This window comes from Periplaneta americana, chromosome 9, assembly GCF_040183065.1.
Source record: "Periplaneta americana isolate PAMFEO1 chromosome 9, P.americana_PAMFEO1_priV1, whole genome shotgun sequence".
Classification (NCBI taxonomy): domain Eukaryota; kingdom Metazoa; phylum Arthropoda; class Insecta; order Blattodea; family Blattidae; genus Periplaneta; species Periplaneta americana.
This window is the reverse complement of record NC_091125.1, coordinates 129,422,089-129,435,712: the sequence shown is the minus strand read 5'-3', so window position 1 is coordinate 129,435,712 and position 13,624 is coordinate 129,422,089. Positions and strand designations below refer to the sequence as shown.

The 13,624-nt window shown below is 33.4% G+C and overlaps 1 protein-coding gene across 2 annotated transcripts in view; it reads left to right on the top strand.

Moving 5' to 3' along the window:
- LOC138706506 (sodium/potassium-transporting ATPase subunit beta-2-like) overlaps positions 1–13,624 on the top strand; it is a 151,886-nt gene that overhangs the window by 130,748 nt on the left and 7,514 nt on the right. For both annotated transcript variants that reach the window (XM_069835861.1, XM_069835862.1), the window contains exons 3-5: positions 3,779–3,898; positions 6,088–6,269; positions 9,239–9,349. In XM_069835861.1, the coding sequence (XP_069691962.1) occupies positions 3,779–3,898; positions 6,088–6,269; positions 9,239–9,349 (413 nt within the window). The remainder of the gene's footprint in view (positions 1–3,778; positions 3,899–6,087; positions 6,270–9,238; positions 9,350–13,624) is intronic.

Sequence of the window (13,624 nt, the reverse complement as noted above, 5' to 3'; positions counted from 1 at the left end):
ATATCGAAGTTATTACTCATTCTTTAAGGTTATTCAAAATGTAAGTTCTCATTTTGAGACAGCTGTATCTTCTGTACATGTCAGCAGTTTGGTTTCATATAGGTACCATTACTTTTAGAAGGGTTTGGGGTTTTATATCGATGCGTGTTTCGTTGCTATGGTAACTGTGTCACGCTTGTACAGGGACATCATTTTACTTTTACTTCAATTTTTATTGTACCTGAGTTTTTGAATGTACTTCACTCCCACCCCTTCTACTAATGAAGTCCAACCGTCCTCCACATAGATCCAAGACCGCATATACAGTCATAGTAGCCTTACGGTCATAGTAAACAGTACGTTCCAAAAATATGTTCGCGTTTTCCAGTGACGAAAGAGCTTTCAATATTGAATCATTTTCGCACAGGTACTGTCGTCCATTTGCCTACGTCATATCCCGGTTTTCCCCACCTGCTTTTATTCGCCAGCTAGTGGCTGGGCTGTCTTAGCTCTTTTCTGAGAACATTAATTTCTGTTAGGAATTCGACGTCTACGTAATATTATACAACTGTTTAAAATAACTTAAATAAAAGGGCCTCGTTAAGTAATTAACTGTCACTTGATTTCCTCCCTTTCTACGACCCTACGACATAAACACTTGGACGGACAGTATATAGCATGTCTGAATAATTTTATCTTTTCAGGTCAGGCAGAAGTGAAGATTTAATTTACAGTACGTAAGGTACTCTTTTATAGAGAAGGTACAGAATTATTTCAACATGAGTTACTAGTACGAAGGACGAAACTGGTAATTGGGATTGGGTACAATAGTCTATAGTGCGATAATATGCACATTAGAACTGAAGCCTGTATCGGAATGAACGGCCACCATTTTAAAAAATGTGCTTAAATATCCATATTATGATTATTTTTCAATTTAACTTCATTCTCTATATTGTACGCTAATGTGCTGTAGACAGTATAATATACACTGCATAATGAATACGTCCACATGGATAGCTCAGTTCGTGAGTAAAAACACTCATTGTTAATACTGTACTGTATTTTGATTAAACAAAAACCTAATGAAAATTATCAAACTCAAAAGCGCGATATTTCCTAGTTTACGTAAATGGATGAAGTACTTTTCTTCTCCTCTATACCTAGTAAAGTGATATGTTTGTATATTACGCCAGTATCATCGAACTCCAGTCGTCCACACCTATGGAGTAACGGTCAGCGCGTCTGGCCGTGAAACCAGGTGGCCCGGGTTCGATTCCCGGTCGGGACAAGTTATCTGGTTGAGGTTTTTTCCGGGGTTTTCCCTCAACCCAATACGAGCAAATGCTGGGTAACTTTCGGTGTTGGACCCCGGACTCATTTCACCGGCATTATTACCTTCATATCATTCAGACGCTAAATAACCTAGATGTTGATACAGCGTCGTAAAATAACCCAATAACTCGAACTCCAGTCGTGGAAGTGGGTAACAAACGGCGTTGATCCAGAGGTATAGCCAGATTAATACCAGTATTAAAAATTGAAGTAAAAATAAAATGATGTCTCTGTATAAACAATAATTGTTGTTCAGCATACAGACGGCAGTTGTAGAAAAGTCGGTAGAGCGTTGGTACACTTAGCCAAAGGTCCCGGGTTTGATATCCGGCCCCGGAACAATTTTCCCTTGAAATGATTCAAATCATCTTCACAGGGAGCTATATCTGAAAGCTAGATTTGCACGTATTTAGATGTTTCAAAAAAGAAAAAATTCAGATATCTCATCAATAAAGTAAGAGGTATTGGAATTAAAAAAAAAAGTACCGCGGTTTGACTTGAACATAATACCTTTTGGCCTTAGTTCAAACGTGTTCTCCATTGCACCAGAGCCTCATGTCGATAATTTTATTCTAAAATAGGTACAATAACGAACACGAATGAGGGTGAAAGAAGCAGTGCAGTGGCGTGATGTCTCATTATTTGTCGGCAATTTTATACAGTGGCGATTCTTCCATGAAGGATATGAGGATGATCCTACAGTTTAATTTCGTGCCTCTGAGGATAGAAGATATATGTTAACTCCTGCAAAAACATTTTAATTGCAGTTTTTGATTTTCAATGCGTCTCGACGTGTTAATTTCCTTAAAGCTTCCACTTTCTGTCGTGAGTTGTCGCCACTGCACAGCTCAGAAATAATGTCCGAGGAACCGTCCAAACATCTTACAGCAAATGGTATTTCTAACAGTGAAGTTAGTGGACAGGGGAGGGTGCTGAGGGCGGGATATGGCTTGAGCTTAACAGCTTATAAGGATATGACTTCGTATCTTAATACTACGACCCTTCTTTCTGGGTGATGGAGACCCAGTCAGAGACTACAATAAGAGTTTTTAAGCACCCTTACAGCCTCCTTAAATGTAGTTCATTGCTCATTTTAAAAGAATAGAATAAACGAAATAATTTAAAATTATATAATATTAAAAAATAAAATTACATAAAAATAAATAAAATAAGCTATAATAAATGCAAGAATTAACAGGTCTTTCAGATGACAGGACTGCCGAAAGAATATTTGAAGTTGTATTTGATCATTTAGAAGAATTTAATTGTAACAAGAAATTAATTGCGCAAACGTACGACAGGACATCGGTAAATATCGGCCAGTACAATGGTTTAGGAGCCATCTTCGCAACTAAAATGGGGAGGAGAATCGAACTTCACTACAAATAAATTGCCAGTTCCAGAATGGTGAATCAAAGACTAACATAGGTCTACTTGTATTGATTTTGCATGCTCATATTACTATTATTAATATTATATTATTGTTAATATTAGTTTCTGTCTTGGTCATCAGTCATCAATCTCATATCCTACATACAAAAAATATCACGAGTCTCCAGTGATTTTACATATTCTGTGAAGGCTAAATTTTGAAAAGCGGTTGATTAGTTCTTAACAGTTGGGCCTCACGAAATCTCTAATAAGGTGCGAAACCATCGCACACCATTCCACACCTCTATTTCATTTTAATAATGAAATATGAGTATCAAAGGTAAATAACTTTAGCAAATGATAACTCAGATATTTTTCGTCGGAGAACCTGGTTCCTTTATCAAATTGCTACAACCAGATAAATTTCTTCGGTTGAATTCTGAAACACCCACCCACTTACACACTCGCACGCGCGCGAAAAAAGAGAGAGACAGAGGCAGAGAGAGAGAGAGAGAGAGAGAGAGAGAGAGAGAGAGAGAGAGAATTTCAATTTTCTTGAAAATTAAGATTTTTTTTTCTGAATTTTTATCTTATTCCTTTATGGTGCAGTATTAAATTATAGTCCAATTTAAATTTCTGTTTATGAAAAAAAGCGTAATTTTATAACACTTTAATTGAATTTTTGCAAGAAGAATATAAGTAACACAAAATATTTACGCTATTTTGTTTCGAAAACTCATTCATTACCCACTCTAACATTTGTTTTTTTGTTTACTACATATCACTGACACTTTCTTCTCACCTTTAGAAGCGTGTATTGCAGCATCTAATATTAATTACGTCATTCAACCTCTCAGGGAAGTTCCTGATCGAAGTTGCAATATCCTCGTGAGGAATCAGTTCCTAATAATAATATCTAATAACAATAACAAATATTTATTTCTCCTACCTTCAGGAAAGTACAAAAGACTTATCCAAAGAAAACATTTTCCTGTAGTAGCATTTGAATGGCTATCAATTTTGCGATGTATGGTAAAACAGAAGTTCTTTAACACTTGTATGTTTCGTAAGGCAGTCAAGGAATATTTTTCAGGTCTTGGTTTCCGGCCCACTCCTCCAGATGAGAACGTGGAAAGTACTCTGATTTGGTATAAGGGAACAGACCCGGAACAGTACCAGTTCTGGACCAAGAGCTTGGAAGAATTCCTTAAAGGTAGGTAACCTACTAATGTATTTCAAGTTTATTACACCGCTTTCCCCTACAAATCGCATTCTGCTTCAGACAGACACAAGGAAAAACAAAGACGCTAAAAGAGTTAATACTAGTTTACATTTCAGTCATTAAGCAATTACAAAAACTGCAATGGACATTGTCCTATACCACAAATAAAACGTGCATTACAATATAAACTATTTTATGCTCGACCATGCCGAAATGTAGTAATTATACATCTGGTAGCAGTCCTTTAATGCATGTCATTAAAGTACACCTACTCATTAAAGTACAGGTCTTCAGCCAATGATAACTCAGCTTACATGTGTTCAGCCAATGACAAGTCAGCTTTGTACCGTTATAAAACCGCAAGTATCGATTATTCTCGGATATGCAATCGAAAGAGAATTAGCGAAAAGTCACGGAGGCTGGAAATCCAATACTGTCGCAGAAGGTTATGTTCTGTTACTGTAATAATTAGCGTTAATTGTAAATAATATTCAAATAAATTCAATTTGTCATCTCGTTTTTCAATGTCGAATTCAATAATCAAGGTTATAATATTATAATATTATCAAGTTTAACGGGACTACGTCAAGGTCAATGACATTATTGTTCCTCGGAAAAAATCAATACTTTCGCGTCTGCGCACATCTCACAATTCACGACCTAGAACAAGGTCACTTCCGATCTTGTCAGTTACAAATAAAATGTATACATCTGAATACCGGTAATTTCAAGTTAGAAATATGGTCGAGCATAAAAAGTCGTATGAAACTCGCCTATAATGGTAATTAAGAAGCTCGTATGAAAATTATGAAACTCGCTTGCGCTCGTTTCATAAATATCCATACTCGATTCTTAATTACTATCATTATAGGCTCGTTGCATAATGTACTATTTTTTATTATCCAATTTAATAAACCCTATTTCACCCTGAGGTATATTAAGGTTATAGTTGGCATCAAAATACATATTTTATAACCAATGAACAATAGTAAAATTATAATATAAAATTGTGGTCAAGGTTACAATTCACATGAATTATGTATAAGAATGCACCTTAATGAAAGAATGGATCCTGTTAAAGATTAATGAGATGTTTGAGGATTAATCAATGCAAAAGATATACAAGAATGTCTAACCGTTTCAGAGTAAATACACTACCTAAAAAGATAATCAATAGTAGATTAATATAACAAAGTTTGACTTTCACTTTCAAATTAATACTTAATTCATGGACAATGGAACAGTTAAGAGTAATAAAAGGATATTACAAGCAATGATTTACGATTACAAGTTACATACATGATTCAGGAACAAGTACAATAATTGAAATAATAACACAAGTAATGACTTATAACTAACGAAATTCTTGAAGGGCAATATATAACAGTAGGGGCAATACAAAAGATTTAAAAACAAATGTAAACAGTAAAGGAATAGTAGAAAAACTGACTTAAAATTACACATTCTTTTTAAAGCAATAGGTAACAACAAAGAGATACTAATATCAATACACTGACTGTAGTTACAGATTAAACACATTATTTTAAAAACAAACACGCAAAGGATCAATAGCTATTTTCAGGCATTATATACATGGACCATGTCTTTAATTCACATCTTTTTGACGTTACTTCGTATATTATTTTGTGTTTCAATCTAATATGAACTATTTTGAATTCAAAATATTCAGTCATAAATTCATGAGCAGTTAGTCAATTATATAACTTACGCTTAAAAACAATCATATTCAATCTTTACACACTATCACCGAGCGTATTAAACAATTTTAATCCAATAACATTAAAATTGTTTTTAGATTTACTTAACATATGATAGGGTATATCAAGCAGTAATAGACTTCTGGTGTTGTGTATATGAATTTAATTTCTAACAGTATGGTTAGGAAAAAGTAAATCTGTACTTCCCTCTCAGGAGTCGAACCTACTCCACTAGATTTTAAATTAGATGCGTACATTTCAATCATAGTAAATAAATAACTAAGTGAGTAAGCAAGTAAACAAACACACAAAGAAGTAAGTAAAAAAATAAATAAACTTCTCATGATGTTGCTTTCAGTCATTTAAAAAACAATTCTCTTCCTTTTCGTGATGCTGTGTTGTAATCAGCAATACAGAATACAATATTTCTATTGTTTAAATATTGTTGTGTACTGCTTGCAGTGTACAGGATACCAGGTCTGACCCCCGGCCGTGGTCAGAACATCTACAATTGTGATTATGACAGGCCCCCTAATGAAAATCAGGTGTGTGACGTGGACGTCAAAAATTGGTTCCCATGTACGCAAGAAAACAGCTTTAACTTCCACAAGTCTGCACCCTGCATCTTCATCAAACTTAACAAGGTAAAAGACAATTCACGTGTTTTATCGTAGCCCTAAGTACCTATTTTTCCTGTTTACAGAAAGTGTTAAATAATAATAAATATTATCATAAATTGTAAGATACCGTTTAAAATACTAATTTCTAATTCTGCTATTGGTTTTCGCACATTATTATTATTATTATTATTATTATTATTATTATTATTATTATTATTATTATTATTTTATAGAAATTGCACAGGATATCATCTGAAAGTTTGAAGAACATCTGAGATCTGGATGAGGCTTCCAATTTTAAATGTATTTTTAGAACCTTTTGTAAATCCCACTGTGTTGTTGTTTTTTATTATTAATCTATTTTTTGTGTACATTTTATTCAATTGTCGGTTTCTGATTTAATTATGTAAGTCCTACTTAATTGTAATCTAATATTAATATGTATACTAATGTGTTTATTTTTATTTTTACTGTGTACATTTTTCTTTTTTCATTGAATTATCGGCTTCTGTTTTTATGTGATTCACATTTGATTCTAACAAATTAATATGTATTTCACTATGTTTATTTTTATTTTATGAGGTAAAGTTTATGTAACTACCTCTTTTGATCTCATTATGTAATCAGTATGTAATTACTTAATTCTGATCAAGTTTTATGATCAACTGTGTAAGCAAGTTTTAATCCTGGTTGAGTGTAAGAGAAGGCCTTAAGGTCTTAACTCTGCCAGGTTAAATAAAGCCATTATTATTATTATTATTATTATTATTATTATTATTATTATTATTATTATTATTATTATTATTATTATTATTATTATATAGTGTCTGATTGGTTGAATATTACATTCAATTTCTAGGGCAACAGTTGATGTGGTTTTTGGTACCCCTAGGCATAATCTTAATCATAATCTATATCACAGACACACTCATTGCTAAAACTCCAGTTGTGAACGAAATTCCTCCATGGAAATGGGTGATTCCAGAACATAGCATACAAATTCCAGGAAATCATTCCAAAAATGATCTTCCATACATTCTTAAGTTAGATGCCATGGAACTACTCTGCAGCACATATAAGGATCACCTTCAAATTTATACAGATGGATCTCTAAATCCTAATAATGGGACATCAGGAGCAGGGTATTATATTCCAAAATATCAAGAAAGTTATTTCATACCATGTTCATCCTCCTCCAGTCTTGACACTGAATTGCTAGCTATTGATGCTGCTCTTCAGTGTGTTACTCAAATTTCTGAAAAATCTATTTGCATACTTACCGACTCCAAAGGGGCTATATTTAATATAATTAAATATGTACCAAACCTATATGCACATAGAATTATTCCAATTCAGAAACAACTACGTAAAGTAAAAGAACTCCAAAAGGAAATAACATTTCAATGGACACCTATTCATTCTGGTATACTTGGAAACGAGAAAGTCGATATTATTGCAAAACAGGCAACATATTTGCAACCAAGACCTCTTCAAGTGATATCTCTATCCAGTGCTTTTGCTTCAGTAAAGTCTCATTTTACAAACCTATGGATCAACAATTGGCTCTCTTCTGACAAAAGAACAATTTTACAGTCTATACAAAAGAAACCAAATGACTTGGAAATGTACAAAAACTTGCCCAGACATGTTCAAACATTTTTAACAAGAGCCAGAACAGGTCACATTGTCACTCAATTTTTCCTACACCAATTTCACATTTCTGATAATCCTACTTGTCTGTGGTGTAATAATCATGATGAAGATCTGGAACACATTCTTCTATACTGTCCATCCATAAACCACAAAAGAAGTAAATTAAAATCATCAGTACCAGTTGCAGAAGACACAACCCTGCAGTATATGAGCCGTTCAGATCAGAAGTGGTATAAGTCAAGAATGGGTAATGAGGGTTGAAGTAAACATTCTGTAAAATACAGCGCAAAGTAGTAATTAATATTCACTTTATTTGAACTCTTAGTAGTCAGTGGATAGCACGAACGACTTATTAATTGCTACTTTGCACTGTATTTTACATAATTTTCACTTTAAACCTCATTATCCAATTTTGACTTACACCACTTTTGTTCTGAACGGCTCGTATATTGACTACACCCCAACTCTGGCTACTAGCAACAGGCATCTATAATGAACACCAATCAAATACCCCTCATTTCTCTTGAAACACAAGAACTGAATAGACTACAGTGGACTATAGTGGACTTTATGTTGTCAGCAAACAGCTGGATACATTAAGAAGAAGATTATTATTATTATTATTATTATTATTATTATTATTATTATTATTATTATTATTATTATATGGTTCATTTTCCATTTGCTCATTGTAAGTGCGAACCAGAAATAATAAAAATGAGAACATTAATGAAAATTCAGGAAATTAAAATATGAACATTTCAGCTTCTTTGACCTAATCGTTACGGAAACTCTTATGAAAGTGTTCTACAAGTTTAGCTACAGTTATAATATGTTTGTGTAGTTAGGGAGCAGGATGGATGTTTGGGCACTAGCTCACCAAACCCTCTCCCCCTGATAGTGCTGCCCCTGACGGAGAACTGCTATGTAATAAACTGAATACGCATTATTTTATGCTTTCCCATTGCATACAGAAACAATTGCGCTCGTATCTCCGAATTTTAATTTCTTCTTACGTCATCTGCTGCTTTTCCACATGAACTGAACCATCAATCTTGACAGATAGGCTCAGGAAAGGACTTTAACGTAAAAGAGTTAAACACTTTTGTTTGTTCTATCACTATCTCACTATTTGTCTTCAAAAATAAAATCCTTGACACAACAGATAAATACACACGAACTTGCAATTACGTGATATGTTAATTCGTAATGTGACGTAATAATTCCGCAACTTGCAACTTCTCCATAAATCATGGTGCTAAGCTTCCTTATTTGTTAAGGTATTAATACAAACACCAAGCTTCAGGTTACATATTAACTAACTGTTGTCTTTCTTTCAGATCTATGATTGGAGACCAGAATTTTATAACGACACCAATGACTTGCCAGAGAAAATGCCGAAAGACCTCAAAGACCACATTGTTAACCAGAAGAAAATCAATAGTCAATTGGTAAGTAGAAGAAAATCAGAACTACATGACAGCATGAATATAATGCTATTTAGGACCATGTCAATTCATTTGTACAAAAAATTACTATTTCATATTAAGCCTATCATTCAATTTATTTTATCACACTGCGCCTTTGTGTTATTCGACAACTTTATTAACCCTAATAAAAGTAAAACTATTACAAAAACTGATATAAACTCAGCGAGTATGATTATTTACGTCTGACCCAACTAATTTTTCTATATTTTGTGACTTTTAATTTCATTCGATGCAATCTGATGACATTTATTATTATTATTATTATTATTATTATTATTATTATTATTATTATTATTAAGAAGCCTTCTGCATATCCCTATCAAACCAATCTCAGGTAAAGGGTCGTGCTCCACAGTTTTAAAACTAATATCGCTAAGAGACAGAGACGAAGAGCGTAGCTGTGACAACGTCGCGCTCGCATGTTACTGGCGCTCGCGAAACGTCAGGAGGTTTGAGCGCGACTGTAACTTCTTTCCATGGTTTCCTTAGAAAATGTCCGAATACTGCAATACCCATTTTACACACTTTGAGCTTGTTCCAGCATAAAAATGACAAGCATTTGCAACAAGAGAGAGTCTTAAAACAGTCACTAACAGTCAGTGTCGTAGCCAGGAATTTAAGATGGGGGAGGCCAAGTTTTTGGAATATCACTTGGCAAATATGCCCATAACTTACATGCTACATATTTAAAAGACAAACCCGGTAATAACTGAGTACCTCGTGGAATAAGGTTGGATGTAACACTTGGGCAACATGTTACATCCAGTCTTTTTCCACGGAGGTACTCAATTATTGTTTAATACTATGAAATTTAAAATTAATTTAGACTGCCAAAAGCTGTTATAAAGCTAATTCATTTCTCTATCATTGCAGAGTGAATCAACATACGCCTACCCTAAATAATACTTAATCTAATTGAGGAGGTCCATTCCAAACCGCATTAAGTCCACCCACGGACGAAATTAAGTTTTATATGATTTCGTATAGTTCTGAACTTGCTTTATTATGCTGTGAAGTCTGTTTGGGTCTAACTGTATTAAATCCCCTTCAAAAGAATGCATGAAATTAGGTGTTCGTGGCAAACTGTATTACATCCACAACTTTATCCGCGTCAAACCGTATTCTGTCCAAAACCAATTAAAATTTTTCATTTTAAGGTTGCACGTCAAGTTTCCTACACTGAGAAAAATTAGCGCCAATTTACAGTATTGACATGTCGACCTTTGTATCAGTTCAGTACCGTTGCAGTCCAGTTGTGCATGTGATATTCGTGAAAATGGAGGGAAAAGTGCCTATAGGTTAGAATAACAGAGGAAGCAAGAAAAGAGTGAAGAAAACAGCACGACAGCAACAAACGTGAACTTCGTTATAATAATTTTACTATATTTTTTTTAATTAATAGGTATTTACGAGACTTATTTTCATTAAAAACTGTTTTTACAATAATAATGTAATGTACAGCTGTCAGAAGAAAAAGTGGCCGCTCTCTAGAAACTAAATTCCTTTCTGGTATCTCAGCTACAATTCTTTTTTATGTTCATGTCAAACCGTATTATGTCCATGATATTTTCTGAATTTCAGGACAATATGATGTAAAAGTGATTTCAAATATAATTGATTCTGATAAATAAAGTTGTTCCAGTAATTAATAATTTTAGTATTTTAATTTACCTCCCTTAGTTGACACATAAAAGTTTTTCTTCTCTCCTGAAAAAATTATTTCAGTGGACTTAATATGGTTTGGAACGAACCTTCTCAATTATTTTGTTGAAAACGGTAGCTTCACAATTTCTTGGAAAATCATTGGTCAATTTAAAACAACTTGTCAACAGAAATATAAAAGATTTGTTATTTTAAATATTGCACATTGTTGGTAGAAGCAAACAATATTTTTCTTTCAGTGTCATACTCGCAATATCAATGGTGGATTAATTCTTCATGTTTTAAATCTAGTGTAACTTTTAAATATTTTTTTAAAATGGAGGGGCAGGCTTCAGTCTGGTGATGACCCACTCCTGACTACGCCATTGCTGTCAGTCAATTCCAGTTGGTGAGAGGGTAGAAAGAACACATACCCCTTTTCCTGTTGTTTCTTCACTTTGTACAATATAGTTGCTATTTCTTATGTTAGGTAATAAAATAAATCATTTCATGTGTTATGAAAATGCCTATATAACAATTAAAATGTTAACGTTTCTCCAACTTAATCTCTTACAATTCTTTGATAATGTCACTGATACTTTTTGCTTTCGTTAGGTAACATTTCCACTCAAATTCTGAGGAGCATTTTAAAACAAGATTTCTTGTTAAGATTGAAAAAATAATATTATGTGAGACTATCATCTGTCATGAATAGTGAAATATTCGATCACATTTCATTAAATTCTGGTATGTAAAAAAAAAAACTATAGGGGAACAACTTAGTAAACTCTGTTGGTCTGTGCATGCATCAATCTTAAAGAGTGACACAATATACTATTCACCTCCTCCTTCCTAATTCTCAGCCAATAATGGAAGAAGGCATTACTTACGTAGACTGTCAATGAAGCAGAATATTTTCGCATTTTTTATGCTTAATAAAAACTCAAAAAGTAGTAGTCAGGATTCTAATAAGGAAAAAAGCATGTTGAAGAATATTGTTTGCAGATTTTTAAGATGTTTGACTCACCGCAATATAACAAATGTAAGACTTCTTAATTGAGGTTTGTTTTATACTACTGTAGTGTGGGGAAAACATGTTTTTAAAGTAGAAAACTCGATCAGCAATAAACTTTTTTTCTTGGAGAGGTAAGTGGGTAGTTGCAGTGTATGAAATCGTCTAAATAGATTCTACTTTATGTTGAAAAAAATCCATGTTACCAGTAATAGAATGAGTCAACAAGTTATTATTACTTGTTAAGTTTATGTCTGACTGCTCGCAGTCCATCAAATAGCGCATACATAACCATTATTTATCTTCAAAATCCAACCATACTTTAAAAATAAGCATTTATTGTTTTGATTAGTTTCATTTACTTAAAGGCACAGACTAAAATGTTTAATCAGCTGTCTCCAGTTTTTTTCAATTGGATTTTTGTAACAGATATTGGGTCCCCACTTAACCTAAAGAAATGACTGTGTCGTCGCCTTTTCACAGAATATGGAAAAGACAAGTGGAAGAAATGTGTTGAGCACGTTAAAAATAACAAAGAACCATTTTTTTTAGTGCTAATGTAATAGTGAATCTGACAGAATAATTTCGTTAGGAGAATGTTTAATTGATAGCAGTGATGCATCAGCAAATGACTTATCAGTCAGTAGCGACAATGGTTCAGATTAATGGAGGAAAACCTCGACTCCTCCTCCAGCACAGCGGTAAGGTTTAGTAACTTCCTTCAGTGGAGTTTTGCCAATTATTAATCTATAGCATCTTTGCTTATATTCCAGTAATGGAACTAGGCTATGTTTATGTCAGACTTTTTATAATTAGTAAACAAAAAGAGACAATATTCTTCAGATTCTTCTAACTAACGTTATTGAATTGTTGAGTAGATATATCATCATCATCATCATCATACATACTGTTATAAAGCTACGACTGCTTCTGGTTCCTGGCTTCTAAATTCACAATAAAGTTCCATGTCTGACTATGTTTCAGTTAGTATCATAATAAAGTTCCATGTCAGTCTGCGTTTCAGTTAGTATCACAATAAAGTTCCATGTCAGACTATGTTTCAGTTAGTATCACAATAAAGTTCCATGTCAGTCTGTGTTTCAGTTAGTATCACAATAAAGTTCCATGTCAGTCTGTGTTTCAGTTAGTATCACAATGAAGTTCCATGTCAGACTATGTTTCAGTTAGTATCACAATAAAGTTCCATGTCAGTCTGTGTTTCAGTTAGCATCACAATAAAGTTCCATGTCAGTCTGTGTTTCAGTTAGTATCACAATAAAGTTCCATGTCAGACTATGTTTCAGTTAGTATCACAATAAAGTTCCATGTCAGTCTGTGTTTCAGTTAGTATCACAATAAAGTTCCATGTCAGACTATGTTTCAGTTAGTATCACAATAAAGTTCCATGTCAGTCTGTGTTTCAGTTAGTATCACAATAAAGTTCCATGTCAGACTATGTTTCAGTTAGTATCACAATAAAGTTCCATGTCAGTCTGTGTTTCAGTTAGTATCACAATAAAGTTCCATGTCAGACTATGTTTCAGTTAGTATCACAATAAAGTTCCATGTCAGTCTGTGTTTCA